Source organism: Trichosurus vulpecula, chromosome 3 (assembly GCF_011100635.1).
Source record: "Trichosurus vulpecula isolate mTriVul1 chromosome 3, mTriVul1.pri, whole genome shotgun sequence".
In the NCBI taxonomy this organism is placed as follows: domain Eukaryota; kingdom Metazoa; phylum Chordata; class Mammalia; order Diprotodontia; family Phalangeridae; genus Trichosurus; species Trichosurus vulpecula.
Window position 1 is genome coordinate 97,485,830 of NC_050575.1, and position 27,226 is coordinate 97,513,055.

Genomic DNA, 27,226 nt, shown 5'->3' on the forward strand with positions numbered 1-27,226 from the left:
TTTGCTCTGCATAATGAGGAAAACTAGATAAAAGTGTTGCTGTTGTTTGTCAGGGTGGTGGTGGTTGTTTGTTGCTCATTATTGTGGTTGGTGATTATCGTGGTTGTTGTGGTTGTTGGTGATGGGTCCCGTCCAACTCCTAGTGACCTCATTTAGGGTTTTCTTGGTAGAGGTACTGGAGTGGTTTGCCCTTTTCTTCTCATTATACTGATGATGAAACTGAGGCAAACAGGGTAAAGTGACTTGCCTAAGGTCATGCAGCTAGCAAGTTATCTGAGGCTAAATTTGAACTCTGGTCCTCCTGACTCCAGGCCTGGCACTGCATTCATTGCACCACCTAGCTACTAAGTAAAAGTTGCAAAGAGGCAAATTTAGGGATGATATCAAGAGGAAAAAAAATTCCTACCAATTAGAAGCATCCCAAGGCAGAGTGGGCCACTGCCTTGGGAGGTGCTAAGTTTCCCCTAATTGGAGGTCTGTCTTTAAGCAGAGGCTTGTGCCGTATGTCAAGGTAGGGATTCTTTTTGAAGAATAGGTTAGACTAGATGGCTGCTGAGGTCCTTGCCAACTCTGAGTGAGAAGAGGAAGGCAATAATCGCTGCCAATAGCCCTAAAGAATACACCAGTCTTGGGGCAGTTGGTGGGGCAGTAAGTAGAGCACTGGCCCTGGAGTCAGGAGGACCTGAGTTCAAATTTGACCTCAGACACTTGACATACTTGTTAGCTGTGTGACCTTGGGCGAGTCACTTAACCCCAATTGCCTTACCTTCCCCCCTCCAAAAAAAAAAAAGAATACATCAGCCTCTCTCTTATCTGGTGGCACAGAGTAGAAAATGATGATGAGGAAGGACAGCGAGACAGCCAGCTAAGAGCTTTTCTTAGCAGAGTCCAGCCACTGGTGGGGCTCTGGAGTGGCTTTGCTGGTGTGTCTTCCCGCCTGGATTATGTGGGGAGAAGTCTTATGCTGCTGTACGCATTCCCAGGACCTGAGATCTTAAGAGTCCTCACCAAGGGGCTGGGCAAGGATGACTACCACAAGGTCTGTAACAGCCACGTTCCTAACAACCCTGAGACCTTCTGTCTTCTTTTAGGCTCCTGTCAGTGCTTAGGCTACCAGGACAGAAACGGTTCCTGCACTTCCCATTATGAAGCAACTGCTAACAGCAACACCAACACTAGAGTTGAGTCTTTCCCTGGAACCTAGCCTTCCTTGTCCCTCCTGCCTTTCTTATGACAAAATCACATAATGTTCTGAATGGAAAAGTCCTTGGACATCAGTTAGTCAGTCAATCAGCAAGCATTTAGTTCCACCTCCTCATTTTACACAGGAGGAAACTGAGTCCACAGAGGTTAAGTGACTTGTTCCAGGTTACAGAGCTACTTACGTGGCAAGCTAGAATGAGAAGGCAGGTCTTTGGTTCAGTGTTCTTTCCACCAGGCCACAAAGCTTCCTCATAAGGGATATTCCCTGCTCAACCCAGCCCCCACCCAATTTCCTTGTATCTTGTTTCTGTTCAGAAGCGACAGAATAACACTGAATGTAAAAATGCTGCCATCCCTCTGCTAGTTCTCTTAGAGGTCAATCTAACCTGAGAGGTTAGAGGAGGAAATTGGCACCATGAGTCGAGGGCTAGGAGAATCTGGGGAGGCTCGACTTGCCTCTAGTTATCATGACTCTCAGGCAGATGAGTTCTGCAAAACCGATGTCCCTCAGACAGATGTGTTCCACAGAACCTGTCACTCAAACAGATGTGCCCAGCAGAACCTAGATCCCTGAAACAAAGGTGTTCTGAGACACACGCTTTGGGACCAACCATTGTCTTGCTGACAAAAGGAGATAAGGGGAAACTCTTTGTCCTAGAATATTTCCTTCTGAAAATCATGAAAACAATGTTGTCACCACTGCTATCTTGACAGTCCATTCAGCTGGCTCTATATTTCATTTCTGCCACGCTATGGTAAGAGAAAGCTTTGCCAACACACACCTGGAATTACAAAGAGGAGATAGCAGTGGCCTTTGGAGCCGAGGAAATGGTGAATGTCTCCAAGATTTGGAATGGAATGGAGCAGGGTGGGGCTCACCCCATATATCTCAGCTCTGGTCCTTTATTTATTATTTATTTTTAGTATGGAAGGGGCTGAGAATTGTCTCTTTGGCCAATCTGGAAAGAGGTGAACTAGGGCTTGTGACATCACAGTCCAAGTTTTGTGACCAAGTGCTAATGTTTGGTCTGTTAAATATCAATCATAGAATTAAAAGGTAAAAGTCTCACAGACTGACTTTTACGTGGTGCTATGCCATAACTCTGTTACAAAGCCTGTTTCTGGCTTGGATTTTCGTCCCAGCTCTCAAGTGAGTGGGTGACCTTGGGTAAGTCACAGGATAGATAGTTAAAAGGGACTGAATCCAACTCCTTCATTTTGCAAGTAAAGAAACTGAGGCCCAGAGAAGTTATACCCGAAGTCTCACAGGTAACAAGCAGCAGATTCAAACTAAAGGCTTCTGACTCCAAATCCAGTATTCTTTTTAGCTTACCATGATGTATGTCAATAGTTTGGTCTTCTCACTTACAAAATAGATAGAGTTTACCTGTCTGTCCTCCTTTCACCACAGGGTATTTTGAGAGTCAAAAGAGATAATGCATGTGAAAATTGTAAAGTGCTACATCTTACATGTAAGGCACAATCAACTACCATTATCAAGTTTAAGGGAAAATAAAGGCCAATTAGATGGAAAATACTCTTTGCAGTTATGAGTTATATCTCTCTGGTGACTCACAAAGACTCTGCAAAGTAGTATTTGGGAGGAAGTCCTAGAGGGAATGCAATTTATCACCAATAATGCTTGCTGTGTGACCCAGAGCAAGTAATTCCCCTTTTCTGGGCCTCAGTTTCCCCATCTATAAAGTAAAAGGGTGCACAAAATGATCTCCAAGCCCCCTTCAAGACGTAGCTCTCAGTGAATCTCTGAGTTGCTTTTGACTCTGGAAACCTAAAGTGCCCACCCTGCTTGAACGTTGTGATTTTAACCTGCACTGCTAGGCACAAAGTGTGTGACTTGGTCAGGCCTCTTGGGGCAATGTCAAGCTGGATCCTCTCTGCTCAGCTGACTATCTCGTGCTTCTGTGGGTGACAGGATGTGCTACTGACACTAAGGTTTCCATAGTAACTGCTAGGCAGCAGAGCAGAGGGAGAAAGCCATCAGATGATGACTTGAGAAAAAGGGGTCAAATGTGACCTTGCTGGTGCTGTTAGGGTGGGATGGGGGAGGAGTGACCTATGGAAACTGGCATTTCAGAAGCAGCTTCCCTTGGTCATGCTCCAGAGCAGCTGATGTAGCTAGCTGCTACTACCCAGTGACCACCCCTAGACCACTCCCTTTGGAGTCTCTCCTGGGTGGCCAGCCCAGAACCAGGTGTCCTACTGACTCCACCAGTGCGTGGGTTGGGTCATCTTTCCCACAGCTGCTTCTCCTTCCCCATTTCATGTGGCTGGCCAGCTGGCTGGGTGGGGTCATTTTAACTTCCTTTATTCCACTAAGATCAAAAGTTCTTTCTGACTATATTGCCCTTCTTGGTGGCCACAAGGCCAGGCTCTGCCTTTCCACACCTGACCAATGGAGAGAGATACATCTGCATTACACTCCAAACCAGAGTGATTTCATGGTAACCCAAGCTGCCAGTTCACTGCCTCATATCTTACTCCCTGAAGGCTCTCTGTGGTCTTGCAATGATTCCTGAGTTTTTAATAATACCCTTTTTCAAAAGTCAATTTTTAAATTACAAGTGACTAAAATGTTCATCATCTTTGACCCAGAAATCCTGCTTCAAGGCATGTAATACATCCCAAAATATTTATAGCAGCATTTTTTGTAGTGAAGTAGAAACAAAATAGATGCCCATTGATTATGGCATCTGTTCCCCAATCTGTGCCATATAGAACATAATGTAATGTCACTGTGCTATATGAAATGAAGAATATGAAGACTACAGAGAAACATGGGAAAACTTATATGACCTGATGCAAAGTGATGTAAGCAGAACCAGAAAACAATGTATACAGTGAAAGCAATGCAAATAGAAAGAACAACGCCACCACAACAAAAAATAAACCTTAATGCTGGGTCATTACAATGACCAAGTTTAGTTCCAAAGAAGAACTTAGAAAATTGTGATAGTAAGCAGGGTGGGTTTTTTCGCCTTTGTTTTTTTGTTTAGGAGTGCTTCTCAGCACTAAAGCAATCATGTGCCTTAGATGAGTCTTGCCTCTCAAATGTAATGGTAAGCAAAGTGGACTTTTTGTTGTCTTTTGTCTGAGTGCTTCTCAGCACTAAAGCAATCAAGTGCCTTTGATGAGTTTTGCCTTTGTTTCAATCAAAAGTCTTTGATTGGATCAAGACTCTTCGATGACCTGCTTAAGTCACGGGAAGGCTTGGGTCACATGGGTCTGAGTCTCATGGTTGTGTTGCTCTCTAACCCTGAAGAAGTGTTTATATACTCTGGGGTTAGCATTTTGCTTTGGGGCTCTCATTCACTGGAAGAGCGTTGGGTGATTTGACCAGATGAGACTCTGGGTAGCCGTCATGGAGCTCCCCAGCTTTGAAAACCCAGATGTTGGTGCTTCTCTCTCTGGTAATTATGCATGTATGCTATGGTCAGACAAAAGCCTGTCTGTTGATCTGTTTGCACTATCTCTGTTTGTGATTTCTGTTGTATTTGCTCTGAAGTTCAGGGTACTGACTTTTTCCCCTGAACCAAGTGAATGATATATGTATGTTTAATTAAAGTGAGATTGTAACCCCTTAGAGTTGTTTTCCTTAGAAAAGCTCTCACTGTTGGTCTTTCACCTCCACAGCAGCTGCTAGCAACATTGCTGTTACAAAAATGTACCCTCTGCCCTTCTTTGAAAGGGTGGGGGACTATGGGTGTCAAATATTGCACATACTGTCAGACTCAGCTGATGTGTTGCTTAGTTGTTTTTCTTTCTCTTATTCTTTGCTACAGGATATGGTTCTTTGAGAGGGGGTATATATTGAAACATAAGTGATATAAAAACCAAAGATACCAATAAAATGTTAGAAAAATACATATTTTCTCATTCAAGAAATCAAAGAAGTGGCAATGAAAAGAACTAATGGAAATAATACTGGGCTGGGAGTAAGGATACCTGCTGGGTTCTGGGTCCAGCTCTACCATTAACTTTTTATGTGACCAGGTCTTCTCAACTTCAGGTTCAACATTTATTAGACACCTACTATGTACTAGGAGCAAGGGCAGCCAGGTGGCACAGTGAATAGAGTGCTAGGCCTGGAGTCAGGAAGACTCATCTTCCTGAATTCAAATCTGGCCTTAGATACTTACTACCTATGTGACCCTGGGCAAGTCACTTAACTCTGTTTGCCTCAGTTTCCTCATCTGTAAAATGAGCTAGAGAAGGAAATGGCAAACCACTCTGGTATCTTTGCCAGGAAAACCCCAAATGGGGTCACAAAGAGTCAGACACAACTGAAAACAACTGAACAGCAACACAATGTACAAGAAGCTGTGATGGTGCTGGAGATACAGACAAAACAAAAGAGTATCTGTCTTCAAAGAGCTTACTGGGGACACAACATGTACCTAGTGGAGCAATCTGGGGAGAAAGAGAACACCTCTGTCACTGAGGAGGCTAGAACAGATGGTTCTGTAAGGTGCCTTTCATTTCTGCAGTTCTGTAAGCCTACACAAGGCTTCCTGTACCTGCACAAATCTTGGGGCAATCCACAGAATGCGGATGGATGGGAGCACCCAAGGAAAGTACCAGCATGGTGAAGGGCCTTCGGTCCAAGGAAAGGGGAATATTTAACATGTATAAGAGAAGATTCCAGTTCTCAGATTCTGAAAAGTCTCTGCTTTTGTCCCTTGTGTCCTCATGTCCGAATTGTGGCTGCAGAAGACGAAAGAAGGGACAAAGAAAACAGGGGAAGATACTTCCCCCCAGTACTCAGCTTTCTTCCCATGTCATTCATCCTCCTTCTTGTTATTCTCTCTCTCTTTTTTCTCTAGGCCCTCGAGTAACCTCATGGATGATGAGAGTAGGCAGACCTAGAGTGATCTATAGGGTAGGTGTAGGGCATGAAAGGGGGAGAGAAAACTTAGATGTATTTTACCAAACAGGTCCAAAATGATCAGCTTAGCTTAATTCTGGGCTTGCCTCCTGTAGGTGAGTTACAGGGAAGTTTTATCCTATTGGGATTTATGGAGAAGGTAAGGAGGCAGAAAGGATGGGGACAGTATGTACCTAACCCAAAGTAGAGGGACAGAATTCACCTCCCAAAGCATTAGAAGGCCTTCCCCTTTCCCCATTAAGTAACAGCCTTCCTAGAATCAGGCTCCCAGGGCCTCACTGGAGCTCAGACATTTCTTTGTTTTGTTTGTTCATTCAGCAAAGATTCCTTGAGAAATACTGTGCTATGTTGCTTGTTTTCTCAATGAGTAGAGGAGGGCAATGTGGGAGAGAATTTAAAACTCAAAATTTATTTTAAAAAAAAGAATGTTAAAAATAAATATATTTATTATTTAAAAAAAAGAATGGATTATATCAACCGTAAAAAGGACAAATACTGTGCTAGGGCCAAGATGGAACAAAAAAGGCTAAGTCATGGTCCCTGCTTGGACTGGATTGGGGGAGATGAAATGGACACATGGCACACTGACACCTAACCACAAAGGGGTTTTTGGCACTTTCATATTGTGGTATCTTAGGGAGATCCCCTTCCCCTTTTTGACCTTCAGCTTCCTCTTCTCTAAAATGATAAGGTTGGACTAGTTGGATGATCGCTAAGGATTCTGGTTCTGACATCTTATTCTATGGCGATGTCCTAAGTGCTCATTGACAGGAGCCAACATAAGTGCTGGATAAGTTTAGAGGAGGAAGAAAATCCAGTGAGCCACAGTTAAGCAGAGATGGGAGTAGGAGACCTTTAGGATGGATCTAAGCCTCGAAGTATGGGTCTGATTTAGACGGGAAGAAGTAAGGGCATACAAGGAAGGATGGATGGCATGAGCAAAACCTTTGCATGCGGAATGAGCATATTATGTTACTTTTCTTCCCAAAAGTTGTGGGCTTGGGGCCCCTCCCCTTGGGACGTGGGGCAGGGGTTTTGCCATGATCTAGGTCCTGTTCTTTGCTATATATGTTCTCTCCTCCAGTTAGAATGTAATCTCCATGAGCGTAGTGACTGTTTGATTTTGTATCTCCAGTGCCTAGCACAGTGCTTAGCACAGAATGCGTGTCTAATAAATGCTTCATTCATTCATTCGTTTATTGGAATTGAATACAGACTGAATGGAATGGAACAAGATATCTGTAGAGGGGAGAGGGAGTCAGAGTGAGGCCAGAACAAATGCTGGAAAGTAGCTTTTGTACTTTATTCTGTGGGCAGAGAAGGGCCACTTTCAAGATTTTTGAAAGTGATGTCATCCTAATATGGAAATAATGTTTTGCACAACTGCACAAGTATAATCTATAAGCAAATTGCTTACCTTTTTGATGGGAGGGGAGGGAGGGAAGGAGGGAAAAATTTTGGAAGTCAAAATTTAAAAACAAACATTAAAATCATTTTATATGTAATTGGAAAAAATAAAATATTCATTTAAATGAATAAATAGATAAATGAATAAGTGAAAGAAGTGATATCTTCAAAGACTAGTTGGTCAGACTCATAATGGTTGGTTGTGGTCTTCTGTACTCGAAGACAACCAAAATGACATTCACTATGCTGAGGTCAAACGCATCGGCACAACTCATAATAGAGGCAGCCTGGCAGAAGAGATAGAGAAATAGCTCAGGAGTCAGAGAGACCTAGGCTCTGGTCTCGCCTTTGACACAAACTGTCTGTGTGACTTAATTTCTCAGGGCCCCAGACAATACTATTCTAAGCTTACAAACTACAAAACAGCTGCCAATCTCAAATCAAACTTAAGACCCACTCCATGTCAGGTACTGTGCTAGGCATTCAGGATACAGAGACAAAAATGGAAAAATCCCTGACCTCGAGAAACTTACATTCTTTCAGGGTTTCCTCCCTGGGAGTTCCTTACCCCACTTATGGGTTCAATTAAAACAAAACAAAAATAGTTCTATAACATGTCAGAGCTCAAAGGAACCTCAGAGATCATCTAATCTAACCTCCTCATTTGACAGATGAAGAAACTGAGGCCCTGGAGCTACACAGCAACATATAAACAATAAATGATAAAACCAGAATTTGAATCCAGACCTTCTTCTTAATTTTGCCTTGTTGGCCCTACAACACACTAAACTGCTTTTTTCCTTTGTTAGTCATGAGATCTTGCTGTACAAATTTCCTACCTCAGGATTTCCATTCATCACCACACTGTAAGATTTTCATCATACCCAGCATGGAAGCATTCGAGCCACTTGGCTATTATTATTGGTTATTTTAAATTGGCCATTTCAAACACTATAGGACGTGGGTCAGTAATTCCCTGCCATGGATCAATATGGGGCACTCCAGTTTTGATGGAGTGTTTTGCCAAAACGTCATCAAACAGGATATGGAGCACAGATTTAAACCAGTTGGGGATCTATTGGAATAAAAGCCATAAGGTGAATGTGAACTTCAATTATTAATAATCTGGCATTTGAATATCTATTTTCTCCCTTGAAATTCGAGGTAGTAAGAAAGAAGGCTCATCAGTAAGAGATGGTGATTTCAGATGGGTTCTGATTCTTCTCTTGCTATCTGTTGGATTTTTAAAATAAATCCATTCATTTGGTTACTCAATAAGCCCCTATTTGTGACTCTGTCTGCAGAGAATTGCATAAAGAGCTGAGGGGGTTGGGGGTAGGGATGAGGGTTGGAAGAAGAGGAACTTTTATTTGAGGATATTCCTAAATTAGAGTCATAGAATGTACAGCCTGGACAGGATTTCAGGGGTCATTGATCTCAGCCCCCTCACTTTGCAAGAGAAGGAAACTTAAGGCCAGAGAGGAGATGTGGTTTGCCTAAGGTCATGCAGCAAGCCAGCCACAGAGTCAGGATCACAACAAAAATTCAAGGTCGCCTTAATTCCAGCCCAGAATTCTTTGCACTAGTCTATACCAGTTGGAGCAACTTTAATGCCCATTTCTCTTTTTATATTTTTTATTGCTATTTTTTGTTTCTACATCACCTATATTTCCTCTGTATCCTTCCCTTTCCCTGAAAGCCATGCCTTAAAATAAATACATAAATAATAATGATGGCTAACATTTATATAACAGTATGTGCCAAGCACTATACTGCTTTATAATTATTATCTCATTTAATCCTCACAACAACCGGGGGAGGTGGGTGCTATTATTACCCCCATTTTACAGATGGGGAAACTGAGGCAAACAGAATTTAAAAAGTAATGAGGAAAAAACCCAACAAATCAAAAATTTAATATTTCATACCTATAGTCCCCCTTCTCTTCAAAGAAGCAAAGTAAGGGGATATGTCTTCTCATATTTTCTCTTTGGAAGATTGGCTTTTTTGCAGCTTCATTTTTGATTGTTTTGGAGTTGTTCTTTATGTTTAGATTGCTATAACTATATATGCTGTTTTCCTGTTTCTGCTTTCTTTACTTTGCATCAGTTAGTTTAAGTCATTCCATGGAGATGGCAGAGCAAAGATGGAGGATTGGGGGAAGCTGCCCAGCTGAACTTTCCCAACATTCCCCTCCAAATAACTTTAAAATAACCAAATCAAATTTTAGAGCATCAGAGCCAACAAAAGGTCAGGGTGAGACATTTTCCCAGCTCAAGAATACTTAAGAGGTAGGCAGGAGAAGCCTGTGCCACTGGAATGGTGGTCTGGTGGAGGTCTGTCTGGCGTCCACACACACAGTGGCAGCTGCTGCTGCTGCTTCAAGAGCTTTCAGCCCAGAGATGGTAGAGGGGTCAGACAATTGCTCAGAAAGAGATTACAGTGGACCCTTTGCTGGTACCAGGTGCAACTTGTGCTGATTGGCAATTCTATTACCCCTATGCAGTCATAGACAGGAGAGCTGGTGATCCATCACAAGACAGTAGGGTCCCTGGTCACAGTTCCAAAGCAAAGAGGAGTGCTAGCCCTTGTAGCTGCTAGGGACAAGGGGCCCTTCCTGGGTAAAGACCAGAGTGCAGATCGGAAGAGAAGTGATCACACCTCTCCCAGGATCACACCACCTTGGAAGCACCAAAAGCTTGCAGACCCTTAGAACTAGATCTGAAAACAGCAACATGAAAAAGCCTGAAGCTTGGGACAGTGCCTTCTTACCCCAAGGTGAGCAGAGTCCAACTTTAACATAAAGTTCACAGTCAAGAAATAAGCTGGGAAAATGAGCAAACAACAACAACTACAAGAATTTGATCATAAAATGCTACAGTGGCAGGGAAAACTAAGACATAAACTCAGAAGAAGATAACAATGTGAAAACCTACCCAAAAAGCCTCAAAGAAAAATGTTAATTAGACACAAGTCTAACAAGAATTCCTGGAAGAGTTAAAGAAAGGGATTAGAGTGGTAGAGGAAAAATTAGGAAAAGAAATGAGAGTAATACAAGAAAATTATGAGAAAAGAATTAAGAGCTTGGTAAAAGAGGCACACAGAAAATAATTGAAGAAACTAACAAGTTAAAAACAGAATTGGCCAAATGGCAAATGAGGCACAAAAATCCACTGAAGAGAACTCCTTAAAAAGCAGAATTGGCCAAATGAAGAAAGAGGTAGCAAATCTCACTGAAGAAAATAATTCCTTAAAAATTAATTTGGGCAAGTGCAAGCTGAGTCCATGAGACATCAAGAAACAATAAAACAAAATATTCAAAAAATGAAAAAAAAAGAAAATGTGAAATATCTCCTTGGAAAAAATTGACCTGGAAAATAGATCAAGGTGAGATAATTTAAGAATTATTGGACTACCTGAAAGCCATGATAAAAAAGAGCCTAGACATCATATTTCAAGAAATTATCAAAGAAAATTGCCTTGATATCTTAGATACAGAGGGTAAAATAGAAGTTGAAAGAATACACTGATCTCCTGAAAGAGATCCCAAAATTAAAACTCCAAGGGATATTATAGTCAAATTCCAGAGCTCCCAGAGCTCAAAGAGAAAGTACTTCAAGCAGCCAGAAACAAAAAATTCAAATATGATGGAGCCATAGTCAGGATTGTACAAGATTTAGTGTCTTCCACATTAAAGAAGCAGACAGCTTGGAATATGACACTCTAGAAGGCAAAGGAGCTAGGTTATGACCAAGAATAAACTATCCAGAAAAACTGAGTATAATTCTTTAGGGGAAAATAGATATTTAATGAAACAGAGGACTTTCAAACATTACTGATGAAAAGACTGAAGCTTAACAGAAAATCTGACATTCAAACACAAGAGTCAAGAGAAACATAAAAAGATAAACATGAAAAATGGACATATGGGACTCAATAAAGTTTAACTGTTTACATTTCTGTATGGGAAGATGATACATGTGATTTCTTAGGACTTTATCATTATTAGGGCAGTCAAAAGGAGTTTACATAGACAGAGGGCATGGGTACAAGTTGATTAAGTTGATCTCAAAAAAATGAAGGGTTGAGGAAAAGGGATGCCCTGGAAGAAGGGGAAGGGAAGGAGAAATTTTTCTCACATAAAAGAGGTACACAAGGAAGAGCCTTTATGATAAAGGGAGAAATGGGGAGGTGGTGGGCAATGCTTAAAACCCACTTTCATTGGAGTTGGTTCAAAGAGAGAAGACTATATATACACATTCAGTGTATATAGAAATGTAACTTACCCAATAGGAAAACAGGAGGGGAAGGGGATAAGAGAAAGGGGGGACTAATAAAAGGGAGAATTAGGGAGGCAGTGGGTAGAAGCAAAACAGACTTTTGAGGAGGGACAAGCTAAAAATAGAGAGGATGAAAAAGAAGGATATGGGATGGAGGGAAATATACATAATCATAATTGTGAATGTGAATGGGATGAGCTCACCCATAAAATGGAAGCAAATAGCAGACTGAATTAGAAACCATAATCCAACAATATGTTGTTTACAAGGGACACGATTGAAACAGAAACACACACACAGTCAAAGGACTGGAGCAGAATCTATTATGCTGCAGAGGAATAAAAAAGGCAGGAGTAGCAATCATGATCTCAGATGAAGCAAAAGCAAAAATAGATCTAATTAAAAGACATAATCAGGGAAACTACATTTTGCTAAAAGGTAACACAGAAAAGGAAATAATGCCAAGAATTTTTATAGCAAGTTTCTCTGATAAAGGCCTCATTTCTCAAATATATACTGAATATAAAACTGAATTAAATTTATAAAAACGAGAGCTATTTTCCAACTGATAAATGATCAAAAGACATAAACAGGCAGTTTTCAGAAGAAGAAATCAAAGCTATCTATAGTCATATGAAAAAATACTTTAAATAACTATGGATTAGAGAAATGCAAATTAAAGCACCACCTCACACTTATCAGAAATGACAAATGCTGGAGGGGATAAAGGGAAAAATAAATATACTAATGAGCTGCTAGGGGAATAATGAACTAGTCCAATCATTCTGGAGAACAATTTGGAATGAGGCCCAAAGGGCTTTAAAACCGAGCATACCCTTTGACCCAGTAATATCACTATAACACCTATATCTCAAAGAGATCAAAGAAAAAGGAAAAGGACCTATATGTACAAAAATATTTACAGCAGCTCTTTTTGTGGTGGTGAAGAATTGGAAATTAAGAGGAGGCTCATCAATCGGAGAATAGCTGAACAAATTGTGGCGTATAATTGTGTGCTATAAGAAATGGCAAGGGGAGGGCTCGTTTCAGAAAAAAACACGGCAAGAACTATGTGAACTGATGCAAAGCGAAGTGAGAAGAACCAGGAGATCACTGTGCATAGTAACAGCCATGTTGTAATGACAATCAGCTGTGAAAGACTCGACTGCTCTGATCAATACAATGATCCAAGACAATTCCAAAGGACTCATGATGAAAAAAAGGCTATTTACCTCAAAAAAAGAGAACTGGTGAACTCTAAGTATAACCTGAAGTATAGTTTTCTCACTTTCCTTATTTTTCTTGCTTTTAAAAAATATGGCTAATATGGAAATATGATTTGTATGATTTCACATGTATAACTGATATGATATTGTTTGCCTTCGCAATGGGTGTGGGAGGGAGATTTGGAACTCAAATTTTTAAAAACAAAGAACGTTAAAAAATTAATTAAAATGTTTTTAAATAGGCTTTACATGCTTATCTGTATATTTCTTACAGTGTAGTAATATCCCATTACATTCATGTACCATGATTGATTTAGCCATTCTCCACTCAATAGGCAGCTACTTCCAATACCCATTATGAGCAGATAGCCATGATGTAGATATTGGTATTTAAGACCATCAGGGCCTTCTTCTGAATCAGGGACATTTACACAGAAATCTCTTTTCTATAGAGCATACTTTTCCCACAGCAAACTCAATTTTGTCATTTGGAAACCTCCATTTAGTTGGAATGGTAGCTGGGGAGGGGGTAATAAAAGAAAAACCCTTTAAAAGCTGCCAATCCCCAACGGTTTCATGTTCATCCTTGATGTTTATGATCCGAATTTAATGGGACACAAAATGAGCACATGTTCCAGCTCATTGATCCTGTGGCCTTCAATAGGAATCACCCTGGCATCAGTCAAACCAGGACAGAAATGTATCACGTTCTGTATCTGGTCCATTCCTGGATCCCAATGACATGATATTAATCAAGGTAGTGATAAAATGTGTAGCAGTCTCTGGAGCATAGGGAGATCCAGAAACATTGTGTGCCTGTGATGTAAGTAGAACTGTCCACAGGAAAGTTTGATGTAGAGGAGAAAGAATAGAAGGTGACGGCAAGAGGATAAAGGCAGAAATTCTGAGAAGACAGAATGAGCAGAGAGAGAGAGAGAGAGAGAGAGATGGCCGCCAATGTGGATTTTTAAGCTTCTGTCTACATCCATCAACATTTGTCTTCAAGATGAAAGGTAACAACATGGCATGAGGTGGCTGAGCTGTAAACCCAAACCTTTATTTATCCCTGGAAAATTCATGGAGGATGATAAGCTCTCTTGTGTACTGAAGACGTCTTCCACTGTGCAATCTGCCTCAGTGAAAAAGGAGAGAGGTAGCAGCCATGGAAGGTCAGACATGCAGCTAGCTCTCAAGCTGACTTTATGAGGATGTATGTCATTATCACTTAAATCTTTCTTACATAAGCCCTGTGCCCTGGCTCTAGAGTTGCCTTGTGCCTGACCTAGGACCACACAAAATAGCTGGGAAAAGATAGGCTTTATACAAGCCTGGGACTGCCTTCCCCAGAGGTACAGGAGTCACTCGGACACCAAAACTGAAGTCGGGGGTGAGGGAGAATTCCTTACTTTTGCCAAGCAGCCAAAGATTTCTTGGACCTTTACCTTCCCTTCACTTCCCCCATCTTGAACATCCCAGGGAAGGGAACAAGCATTTATTAAGCACCTACTATGTGCCGGGCATTGTGGTAAGTGCTTTATCAAAGCAATCTCATTTGAACACTGCACTGTGACTGTTATAAAAAAAAATGAGCTAGTTTGGCCAGAATACACCGGCACCAAAAGCAAGGAAAAGCTGGCTGAAATATGTGCTTCTTTCCTAAACCAGGTTTGGTGGCCCAGCCAGACTTCTTTCATCTTACAACTGTGGCTAACATACTGATGATGTATAATCCTATGGAACCAACCTGATGCAATGGGATAAGAAGCTTTGATGGCATTTTCCTCTGTACCTCTTCCACCATTCACAGTGAGAGGCAGCAGTGGTGACTGTGGGATGTTTTGTTTCCATAGTTCATCCATACTCATACACTCAACCTTAAATCCCATCCACTTCCCCCTAGAACCCTCCAAATCGTCTCACCGTGTATGGAGGTCCCTTGACTCTGGTCCAGCAAGTGGCCCCCTTGAGAAGCAGGACAACAGCGCTGTTTATCCATACTTGTGAAAAGCGTCAAGGTCAAGTATAAGGCCAATCTTTTCATTTAATGAAGCATAGACCAGTCTCCTTGGTCAAGTGAGTAAGGAAATCATGGCATCCATATATTCTGAACCCTCTTTTTCTAATATTACCTGGAAATTATTTTTTTAGCTTTATTTTTACTTTCTTTTGAAAAAAACAATTATTTTCAGGTCCAAATTTTGTCCCTCCCTCCAGCCCCTCCTCCAGTCATTGAGAAGGCAAGTGAGATGAATCCCATTATACATCCTGATCTCCTATCCCTCCCAGGTGTCCCTGAGGTAGAAACGTGTGGATTTTAGAGCCAAGGGCTCTGACCAGGCCTAATCCACAGAGGTTACCACCAGCTGTTCTTCCCTGTTTTCTTGCCCTGGCCACATGGCTGCAAGGGGCAGGGGAAATGACAGACTCCCACTGTGGAGCCAGACCTCAGACCAGCACTCCACACTCTGAAGGGGCCTTTAGCACCTTCTTTCCTCTTGTCTAGAGCTCAGTTGAATATCAAAGAGAACAGATGCATTTTGCCTTTTGGATACTCATCCTTTTGCTAATCTCAAGCATTTCTCAGGTATATTCAACTCAACAACAGTATTTATTAAGTGTCTACTGACAGCTGGGTGGTGGGTCAGGAAGACTCATCTTCTGGCTTCAATCTGGCCTCAGATACTTACTGGCTGTGTGACCCTGGGCAAGTCACTTCACTCTGTTGGCCTCAGTTTCCTCATCTGTAAAAATGAGCTGGAAAAGGAAATGGCAGACAACTCCAGTATCTTTGCCAAGAAAACCTCAAATGGGGTCAGGAAGAGTTGAGCATGATTGAAATGACTGAACAGTGACAGCGACAACATGCTAGGTATTGTGGATAGAAAGACAAAGATAAAAACCGGTCCCTACCCTCAAGCAGCTTATGTTCTACTGGAGGAAAACAATGTATATACAGATTTGTTGTTGCTGTTCAGTTGTATATGTTGTTCAGTCAAGAACTGCTTGAGACTAGCAAAAGCCTGAGTATCCAAAAGGCAAAGTGCATTTGTTCTCTTTGATATTCAGCTGAGCTCTGGACAAGGGGAAAAAGGATGTTGAAGGCCCCTTCGGAGTGTGGACATGAACTCTTCATGACCCCATTTGAGGTTTTCTTGGCAAAGATATTGGAGTGGTTTGCCATTTCCTTCTCCAGCTCATTTTACAGATGAGGAAACTGAGGCAAAAGGGTGAAGTGACTTGCCTAGGGTCACACGGCTAGTAAGTATCTGAGGCCAGATTGGAACTCAGGTCTTCCTCCAGGTCTGGTGTTCTATCCACTGTGCCACCTAGCTGTTTTATACTCTGATAAGTAATATAAAATATGTACAGAGTGTTTTGGGGAGTGAGGAACCCTAACAACTAGGGGAAACAGAAAGGGCATCTTAGAAGAGGCAGCCTTTGAGTTGGATCTTGGAGGAAGCTATGAATTCCAAAAGATAATGGCAAGCAGGGAAAAAGAGGGGATAGGTTTTGCAAAGGCATGGAAGCAAGAGATCTAATATTCTGCACCAAAGCAAGTAGGCCAGCATGAGATGGAATAATCTGTGATCATCCTAGAAAGAGAAGTTGGAGTCAGTTTGGGAAGGGCTTACTTAGTCAAACAGAGGAGTTTGTATTTCATCCTAGCGACAAAAGGGAGTGATGGGAGCTTCCTGAGCAGGGGAGTAACACGCTCAGGCCTATGTTTTAGGAATATCCATTTGGCAGCTGAGAAGAAGATGGACTGCGGAGTGGAGACAGCGGATGATGGTAGGCTATTGAAACAGTCCAGGCAAGAGGTGGCACAGGCCTTGGACTAAAGTGGCAGTTGTGTGAATGGAGAGAAGGGAATAGATGTCAAAGACATTGTGGAGGTAGAATGGGCAAGACTTGGCAACTCATTGGCTCTGGGCATGTAAAGGAGAGTGAAGAGGTGAGGGTGACTCCGAGGGTGTGAACAGCACAGAAACAAGGAAGTTAAGGAGAAGCCTGAGTTTAATGGGGAAGGTAAGGAGTTCCATTTTGGACATGTTGATTTGAGATGCTCATAGGACATTCATAGGTGGATGACAGCTGGTGATTAGAGCCGGAGAAAGTGACAAATCTGACCCCAAAGGGAAGGGAAGGAGGGAAAAGGAAGCATGGAAAATGGAAATGAGAGGACCCACAGGTGGGGGACGTGGGACTGACAGTTTGTTAGATGCCAACTCAAATGCCATCTCTTCCATGAAGCCTTGTCTGGTTCCCATTCTCCCAACTGGAAGCGGCCTTCTTGGCCTTGATCCTCACACCTCACGCACCTCACAGGTTGGTCTATATTTTACTCATACAGACCATGTTTTGTCTTATTCCCTTACCAGACTATGAGTACCAGACTATGACTCAGTATTATCTAAACCTCCTATCTCCACTAGGACTCAAGCCAACATTCCATCCTCAGAGGAAGTGTGGTGTAGTGGCAAGAGTTCTGGATTTGATACCGATTCTAATGCCTAGTAGCCTTGAGAGAGATCTCAGGAAGTCACATGAGTCTCTGAGTCTCAGTTTCTTCATCTGTAAAATGCGGATAGAGAGAAGCTTTCCATAGCAGACTTGGAGTAAGAGGATCTGGGTTCAAGTTTTGTCTGACCCATTTTGGCTGTGTGACCCTGGATAAACAATAGGTAACTCTCTAAGACGGTAAGTTACAGAACATTGACCAGGTGTGTTGGCAGAGGCTATTTCCTCAGCAAAAGTTCCTTGCACCAATGGAATCACAAGTCAATCCCCCACCTTCCCCTCTTGCAATATGATGCCACTGAATTGAACTGAAATTGTTTTTTTAAAGGACAGACTATGGGAATGAAGTAAACCACAGCTGGTGGGGATGGGGCCAGGGATACAAAAGTCAGAAAGAACATGAAGTCAGCCCCTCCCTGCCAAGGGCCTCACCTCATCACAGGGTGCAATTCGGCGAATCATGTCCTTCAGGTGGCCAACCATCTTCTCTTCCTGAAAGTCATAGGGGAATGTTTCTGTCCACTCTGCCAACAGCTGCAGGAGCTTGGGACCAAATTTTCGGACTCGGGCCTAAAACATAAACATGAGGGGGTAAATAGGAATCGAGACCTCCCTACTGTGCAAGGTAACAGGCCGTGGCTGTTTGTTTCACGCCCTCCTTCCATTTCTCCCCCTCCTCTGTCCCCCATGAAAATGACCTTGAAAGAAGGTGACTCTGGGGCAGCTGGGTGGCGCAGTGAGCACAGCACCAGCCCTGGAGTCAGGAGGACCTGAGTTCAAATGTGGCTCAGACACTTGACACACTTACTAGCTGTGTGACCTTGGGCAAGTCACTTAATCCCAATTGCCTTGCCTTCCCCCCTCAAAAAAAAGAAGGTGTCTCTGTGAACCCTGAGTTACAAATGGCTTCCGGTGGGCTTCTAGCAAAGAGGCCAGACACTCCTTTGGGTGAGAGTCCCTATTACCCTTTCTTTTCCTTATTCTCTGCCAAAGGGAAGCCCTCTGTGATGGGAAGCAGTTGGAAGGATTATTGTGTATCTGAAAGCAGGTCCTCCAACCCCTGTGCACTAGACAAAGGCGGTCTGGGACCAGCAGCGTCACCCGTGGGGAGCCCCGAGCCTGGGCAGGTGGCGTTCCCTGGGCTCACTGGAGACACAGGCTGGGAAAGGAGGCCAGGACAGTGCCAGCAAGAAAGGAAGCAGGAGCTGAGGCTGAATGCCCTTGAAATCTGCCTAAGAGTTTGCACAAAGCCAGGGAGGCCACAATTTCACTGGATTCCAAACAAATGTCCAGCCACTGCAGACCTCCCTGTGGCTCAGGAGCATCTGATGACACACCTCTCCTGGCAATCCCCAGACCGTAGCCAGAGCACCCCAAGGCTGCGGGTGGGGCGGGGTGAGGATGACGATTGATATGACCAAAGAACTGGGGTTTAACAAGTGCTTTATGTCTGCTATGTGATTTCATCTCTGTAACAATTAACTATGGGTCTTGAAAGCAGGAAAACCTGGGTTCGAATCCCAACTTGGATGCCTAGTCTCTTTGTGACCATGGACAAATAATTTAACCTTTCTCAGCCTTTATTTCTTCATCTTTAAAATGGGGATAATACCTATAGCTCTTATGTTACAGGTGTGTTGTAAAGATCAAATGAGTGTGTAAAGCATTTCTGTAAGATTTAGAGTACAATAGAAAGGTCAGTTTTTTCCCCTAGTCCAGACCTATGATTTCATTAGCATAGGGAACTCCTAGTATGGAAACTCCTTCCTACAGTGTTCTGCAGAGAGTTACCCAGGGCACTGACAAGTCAAATGACTTGACCAGCATCACAAAGCTACTATGCGGCAGAGGCAGGGCTCAAACCCAGCTCTTCCTGACTCCAAGGCTGTCTCTCTCCACTGTGCCATACTGCCTCTCATCACTGTTGTCATCACCACCATCATCATCACCATCATTATAGTTGTGATCATTACCAGTATCATCTCCATTTTATGGACGAGGAAGCTGAGGCACTATAAGGTTCATGTGGCTTATCCAAAGTCACATGGCTAGCGTCAGAGCCAGGCTTCAAACCTCGGTCTTCTGATTTCAAATACAAGGTCTTGGCATTTCAGCACCGGTCAGTGTGCCCCCTCCTTTACAGGCCCTTTGATGACACACGAGTGAGCAGAAGGGAGCACGGGCCCACGTCACGCTGCTGCCGCCCCCGATACTGCTGCTGCTGGTCATGGTGTGCTCTGGTCTCACCCACTAAACAACTCTTTAATTAGTTCCTTGGAGAACCCAAGTGACCTTTTGAAAGCCAGGCCGGGGCTTCAGAGGAGATGAAAGAGCAGGCTGTGAAGCACGTGTCTGGATTGCTCTTAGCGCCTCAGAAATGAGATTTGTGTAGAGTTTGGTTGTGACTTCTGTAGCTTCCACACACGTCAAGAATTAAGGGGCGAGGGTGAATACTCCTGTGGTCAAATGCTTAGGACCAATTATAAAATCACAGAATCTCAGGGTTAAGAGGAACCTCAGAGGTCATCACATCTGGCCTATCTCTGAGCAGAAATTTTAAAAAGTCCAACTTTATGAGGATGAGGAAGACACGGCTGGGAAGCAGTTTGTGTGAAAAAGGTCTGAGGGTTTTAGAGGACTACGAACTCAATAGAGATAGTGTGATGGGGCAGCCAAAATGTGGTTCTCAGTGAGAGAAAGGGCTTCTGAGCATAGGAAGGCAAAAATTACCCTGTATTCTGTCTTGCTCCCACTGTATCAGGAGACTGGTGTTCAGTTCTGGGGGTCACAATTTAAAAAAAAGAATGCTGATAGCATTCAGAAAAGAGCAACCAGGAAGTGATGGGCCTTGGCTTAATATTACATTAGGATCATTTGGAGAAGCTGGGGACATTTATGCAGGAGAGAGGAAGTCTCAGAGTAGACTTAATAATGGTTCTTCCAGAATGTGGCAGACCTTTACATGAAAGAGCCATTAGCCTGGTTCTGCATGGCCCTAGAAGGCAGAGCCAGGAGCAGAGGGTTGGAGTGACCAAGTGGAAAAATAGAGGTGGGGTGTTAGAGGTAAAAATGAGCCCTATCCCAATTGGAATGGAATGTGTCCTGAAGCTGTTGGCTCCCTACAACTGGAAGTCTGGCTTGAAGGCACGGCTCAACAGTCGCTTCCTGGGCGTGTTGTTGAGAAGGTTTTTTTAATAAGGTAGGAGTTGGACAAGAGAGCTAAGGAGTGCCCTTCAAGCTAAAAAAAATCCTAGGATTCTGTGATTCCCAATAAGTGGCCACCCAACTTAAAAATATTCATCCTCTCCTGACATCTAGCTTATTGTACTTTTGTATAGCTCTAATTGTTGGGAATTTCTTCCTTTGATTGAAACGATGTCTGCTTCTCTGGCCCTTTGATCCACTGTTCCTAGTCCACCCTTTTGGGGTCAGGCAGAGTAAGCCTAATATCTCAGCCTGAAGGAAACCAGCTTGGAGAGGAAGGATGGGGAAGGGAGCCCCTGGGGGCCAACATACTCCTCTCTGGGCTGGGAGAGCCCCTTTCTCAGGAATGAAAGCACCTGGAGCCAGGAGGAAGGATCGCCAGCTGGTTTTTGTGGGCTTAACTAGAGGACCCTTAGGTCTTGTCCAACTGCCTAGTTCTGTGATTTTGCAATCCATCCTACTTGCAAGAGAAAATAAATTGCAGGCATCCCGCTGCTATAACTCATATGTAATAGAGGCTTCCATCCTAGCTTCAAATGCTTCCTGAGCTTGCGTAGAGCCCAGGCTAGCCCCCAGACCAGCTCACCTTGTCCAGCACAGGTTCATCCAGTCTCTGCTGTTCAATGCATTGGTGACAGACTCGGGCCAAGAGCTCATGGGGCTCGATGAAGAGTCTGGAGCTCAGCAGAAAGGTAAAGATGTAGGCTTTCTGGGGAGGGACAGAAAGGCACAGTGATAGGCAGGCAACTCACTTGGGAAGGGGAAGATTTATTTTCTACCTTTACTTCTCCCTTCTCTTGATTCCCCTTCTTACTTCAACTCTGCTCCCTTCAGCCAATAGAAGACCAGAGTGAGGGATGCCTAGATTCTCCTTCTTCCCACCCCTCACCATGTCAAATTGGCCAAGGGACTCCACTTCTTGCCTTTTCTTCCCTACAAAGCTAAGTATCACACTCCTGCAGGATTCCCATAATGCAGTGCAGGGAAGAGAGCACCAGTCTGGCGACCTGTTGAGCTGGATTCTCCTCCTAGCTCTGCTACTGATTCACTATGTGACCCAAGATAAGTCATGTGAGAGAGGCAGTGTGATACTGTGGGATGAGCACTGAATTTGGTGTCAGAGGAGCTGGGTTCAGATCTTAGCTTTGCCACTTACTATCTGTATAACCAGAAGCAGGTAATTTAACCTCTTCGGGCATTAGTTTCCTCATCTTTAAAATGGAAAGGATGGACTAATCAGGGTTACTTAAGCTTTTTCCACTCTCCACCCCTTTTTGTGTGTCTGCAGCCTTTTGCAGCCTGAGGGTATGCACCATACAAAGTGCACGTGCTTTGTGTTCAGAACCAAGGCTGCAGTGAAGTTGCACAATGCAACATGGGAAAGCATTGCCAGAAACACCTTGGATTCATTATATGTTTGATTTTTAATTAATTTTTGGTCATTGTGTGTTCAAAACCCTTTTAGTGTTGCCAAATTTTTGCGATCCCACATGGGGTTGTGAAGACCTGGACTACATAACCTGAGGTCCTTTCCAGCTCCTCACTTCTGCCTTGGTTTCCCTAGATTCCTTCAAGTCTTAGCTAAAATCCCACCTCATGCAGGAGGCATTTCCCAGTTCCCTCAGCTGCTAGTACCTTCCCCTGTCAGATCACCTCCCATCTACTGAGTCTGGATCTATTATCCCCTCTCCCATTATAATGTGAGGTCCCATGAGTACAGAGACTATTTTGACCACTCTTTGCACATCCAGCACTTAGCATAGAGCCTGGCACATAGTAAATGCCAAGTAAACACTTTCTGGTTGACTGAATTTATGATACTTTCCCCTCTTTAGCCCCTCAGGTTCCTCATCTACGAAATGGAGATAGCAACATATGTTCTAGCTCCCTCACAGACTGATTGCTCTTGCATAAGGTCTCACGGGCATCATCCCACAGAACATTGCCCAAATGTGCCTGTTTGGCCCAAGTGTGAATTCTCAGAGCTAAGTAGGTTTTCCTAATCCTTCTTGTTTATCACTAAAATGGGCTGATTTTTAATTTTTACTGAGATTTCTTACCCTAGTCCCCAAACCCTCCCTTCCTCTCCTGCTTGGAGAGGATGATCCTCTAGATACTGGTTTAGGGGACACCCCCAAACAGCCTCTGGTTGGAATGAGTTTGCGCACACTTGTTTTCCATTGATGAACCTGCTGGGGGAAAGCTGATGTAGAAGCTCCAGAAGCACCTCAAATGTCACAGCCTACATGATTTGTCCCGGTCTGCTGTGTCCTTTGCAGCCTTACATTGATTAAAACCATAGGCTCACAGACCTAGGGTTGGAAGAGACCTTAGACACCATCATATATGACTTCCTCATTTTACGGATGAAGGAACTGAAGCAAGAGAAGTTAAGCGATTCACCCAAGGCCACGAAGCTAGCAAGTGGACCAGGTAAGATTCCTGATTCCAAGTTCAATATTTATCCATTGTCATGCTACCTGGCATGGTTAGCCCTCTCTGCTGCAGCTTTGGCCTCCATGTTAATTCGGATGGGAAGCCTGATACAAGTATAGAATTAATTAACTTTAGATCTGGAATGGACCTGAGAGAGCCATCTAATCTAAAATTTTTACTCCTCAGATGAGAACAAGAAAAGTTAAGGGACCTTCATGAGGCCCCACAGGGGGCCCTTTACTATTTTCCCAGGCACATCACTATACTGGGCAGCTGGGTTGAATGGTTAGAATGCCAGGCCCGGAGTCAGAAAGATTCATATTCCTGAATTCAAATCTGCCCTCAGACACTTACTAGCCGTGTGACCCTGGGCAAGTCAGTTAACCCAGTTTGCATCAGTTTCCTCATATATAAAAGGAAAAGGAAATGGCAAACCACTCCAGTATCTTTGCCAAGAAAGACCCCAAAGAGGGTCGTGAAGAGTCAGACACAACTGAAATGACTGAACGACAACATTTTACTTGACCTAGTGGGCTGGGTGCCTGACTTGGAGGCAGGAAAACCCAGCTTTAGTTTCTGCCTCTGAAGTTACTTAACCCCTCATCTGCAAGATGGAGATAATACCTACCTCACGGGGCTAGCATGAGGCTGAAATGAGATAATTTACATTAATTATATACATTAATTACACATAATTAATTATAATTCATTTATATTAAGCACTTTGTAACTGTAAAGCACTATATAAATATAATTTATCATCATTTTTATTAATTATTGTTATTCGCAGGGAAAGGATGAGTGATTAATGGTGATCTTTCTGAATTGGCTAGTTCACTGGTATTAAATCTCAACACACACACACACACACACACACACACCCCTTCTGGATAAGCATAATAGTTACAAGAATGAAGCTAACTTGGGGCTTAGCCAGGCTCTGATGCCTTTTCTGATACTTTATTACCTGTGTGATCAAGAGCAAATCACTTGACCTTGGGACTCAGTTTCCTCATTTGTAAAAAGAGGGGATTGGACTACTTGGCCTTCGAGGTCCTTTCCAGCTCTAAACATGTGATGTTTGATCCTAACATCCAGGTGTCCAGCATACAATATTCATGAGCTCACTGGCCCAGGAAGTAAATGCTCCCTTTTTGCTCAACACACACACACAAAATAGTCCCCGCAATGCGCCAATTTGAGCAGTCTGTGTGGCACTCCCTACCCCTCTTTCTGTTCTCTAACTCTGATACAGGCAATGCAAAATCCTTTTCCCCATTCCCTCAAAACTTGCTCTGTGTGTGTGTGTATGTGTGTGTGTGTGTGCATGCATGTGTATGTGTGTGTACATGTATGTGTACTGTGTACGTGTGTATGTGCGTGTGCGCACAGTGTGTATGTATGTGTATATGTGCGTGTATGTGTGTATACGTGTGTGTGTGCGGGCGAGTGTATGTGTGTGTGTGTGTGTGTGTGTGTGTGTGTGTAGGTGTCCGTCACCACACTTCTGGCTCAGCTGGTCACTCACTTCCGGGTAGTAGTCCGTGGTGGGGATGAGGTGCTGGATCAGAGCGTCGAGCGTCGCTGAGCTCAGGTTTCCGTCCTGAAAGATCAGCCCTCCTTGCTCCCCGGACGAAGGAAGGTGGGGGCTGAAGCCGCAGGGAGTCACCATGCTTGTGCTACTCAGCGTCTGGGGCATACCTTCCTGAAACACCAAGGCAGGTGCGTTAGAAGAAGGGCTCTGAGACGACACTGACAATAATAACTCAGACCAATATGGCGTTTTAAGGTTTGTGCAGTGGACAGAGCACCGTGCCTGGAGTCAGAAAGACCTGAGTTCAAATCTGACCTTAGACACTAACTGTGTGACCCTGGGCAAGTCACTTAACCCTCTTTGCCTCAGTTTCCTCATCTGTAAAATGTGCTGGCAAAGGAAGTGGCAAACCCCTCCAGTAGCTTTGCCCAGAAAACCCCAAATGGGGTCGCAAAGGGTCAGACACGACTGAAAAAATGGCGAGCCTCTTTAAGGTTTGTAACGCAAGTTGTACATATGATATCGTGTGATCTCCAAACAACCCTGTGAGGTAGGTGCTATTATTATCCCCATTACAGATGAGGAACCTGAGGCTAAAAGGAGTTAAATCCCTCATCGAGGGTCGCACGGCTCATAAGCGCCTGAGCAAAGATTCAAACTCAGATCTTTGCAACTGCAAGCCCATCCACTCCGTACATTATACTGCGCTATTCCCCACAGGGCAGCGTTAGCCCAAAGCATATTTGCAGGGGAGAAGAGGAACAGGTGGTTTGGGACGCTGATCTCCTACGTAGGGGACTGAGAATCTATTATCTTACACAGTCCTTGCTTTCGGTTTTGAATCTACTGCTGCAAACACAGATCTAGGACTAACCACGGGCCCATTTCCCATATAGTAACTGCAAAGAAAAATGTAAGGAAGTAAGACGGAATGAGTGGGCTTATGGGAACATCTGATAACTGTTTTTTCTTTTAAATAGTAATTTATTTTTTCCAGTTACATGTAAAAACAAATTTCAACATTCATTTTTAAATAAAATTTTGACTTCCAAATTTTTTCCCTCCCCCCGTCTCTTCTCTCCTCCCTGAGACAGTAAGCAATTTGATATATCTCTTGATGATTTTTAAATATTACCCCAAGAAAGAAGCTGCTAGGAATACTTACTTGCCCTGACACAACCTAGTTAGGTGGAGAATTTCATACCTGTCTTCTCCAACTAGTCCAACCCATATTGATCTTAGCCTTCACTGAACTCTACCTTCTCTCCTCTAATCCTGTCCCCCTCCCCCACTGCTCAAAACCCTTCCATCCCTCCCCACCCTGCTCAACACATACAGAGTTTAACAATCCCAATTTTTCTATTTGGCATTCAATGTCATCCACGTTCTACCTACCTACAAGCTATCTTGCCAATCATTTGTCCTCACCCTTCCTACACCATGCACTAGCCAGTGAAAACTGGACATCATTCATGTATAAAAGCCTGTGATTCTGCTCTCCATTTGATTTACCAGACTCTCCCCCCACAAATGAAAAAGAAGTGACCCTCAGCCTCAAGTTCTATGTCCAAGGACATCTATCTATCTATCTATCTATCTATCTATCTATCTATCTATGTACCTATCTCTTCTTTCTTTTCTTGCTTCCTTCCTTTCTTTCCTCGATTCCTTCCTTTCTTTCCTCTCACACAGGCTCCAACACAAATAGACATCTGCTCAACAATGAATCGCATTCCCCACAGTGGGGCTCCTCAGCAGGTCGATCGCCATTGATCAGTCCATTGGAAGCAATACCTAGATGATCTCTCTAAACTAGCTACAGATTCTGTGGTCCCTCCCCAGAGCTTACAAGGTCCAGTTCACTCCCCTCCCTTCCTTGAACCAAGAGCTGGTACCACCAGGACCTTGAGGACAGGGACTGCATTCATTTTTGTCCCTGTATCCCCTAGTGCCTAGCACAGTATCTAGCACATAGTAGGAGCTTAACTGGATTCTCTGCTTTTGGAAAGAATTTCTTACCTTCTCTTACCTACCTCTCCACTAGATCAGATCTCCTCTTCCTCTGAAGCCCCCAGAGCACACTCTGCACCTCTCTTGCCACATCTTGGCTTGTATTTGAGACCATGTCTTAACACACACATTTCATTCTCTTCTCTCTCTCTCTCTCTCTCTCTCTCTCTCTCTCATTCACTCACTCACCTACCCCTCCATTTAGACTCTGAGCTTCTAGAAGACAAAGCCAATGTCTCATACATCTATCTCCCCCAAAGCACCCAGGGCAGGGCCCTGCACAGCTTGGGGTGCTTCCACATCTATTGAACAAATTGACAAATGAATGAGCAAAAGAAAAGGTTGGAGATGGTTCCCACAAATGATGACTGGGAATCCTTCTTCACATCCTTAAAGACTCACATTTGGTCATTTTTGCACCAGGGCACATTCACATTCCTTTCCCATTCACTGCTTGGTTGTCATCTTTGGGAGGATTATCTCCATGGTAACGAGACGCAAGGCC

The 27,226-nt window shown here is 43.5% G+C and overlaps 1 protein-coding gene across 1 annotated transcript in view; it reads right to left on the bottom strand.

Moving 5' to 3' along the window:
• Positions 1–24,876, bottom strand: part of RASGEF1C (RasGEF domain family member 1C) — a 77,758-nt gene extending 52,882 nt beyond the window's left edge. Inside the window, exons 1-3 of the mRNA XM_036752441.1 lie at positions 24,706–24,876; positions 21,328–21,450; positions 17,970–18,107 (exon numbers count right to left, since the gene is read on the bottom strand). Of these exons, the coding sequence (XP_036608336.1) occupies positions 17,970–18,107; positions 21,328–21,450; positions 24,706–24,876 (432 nt within the window). The remainder of the gene's footprint in view (positions 1–17,969; positions 18,108–21,327; positions 21,451–24,705) is intronic.
• Between the last annotated feature and the right edge of the window lie 2,350 nt (positions 24,877–27,226).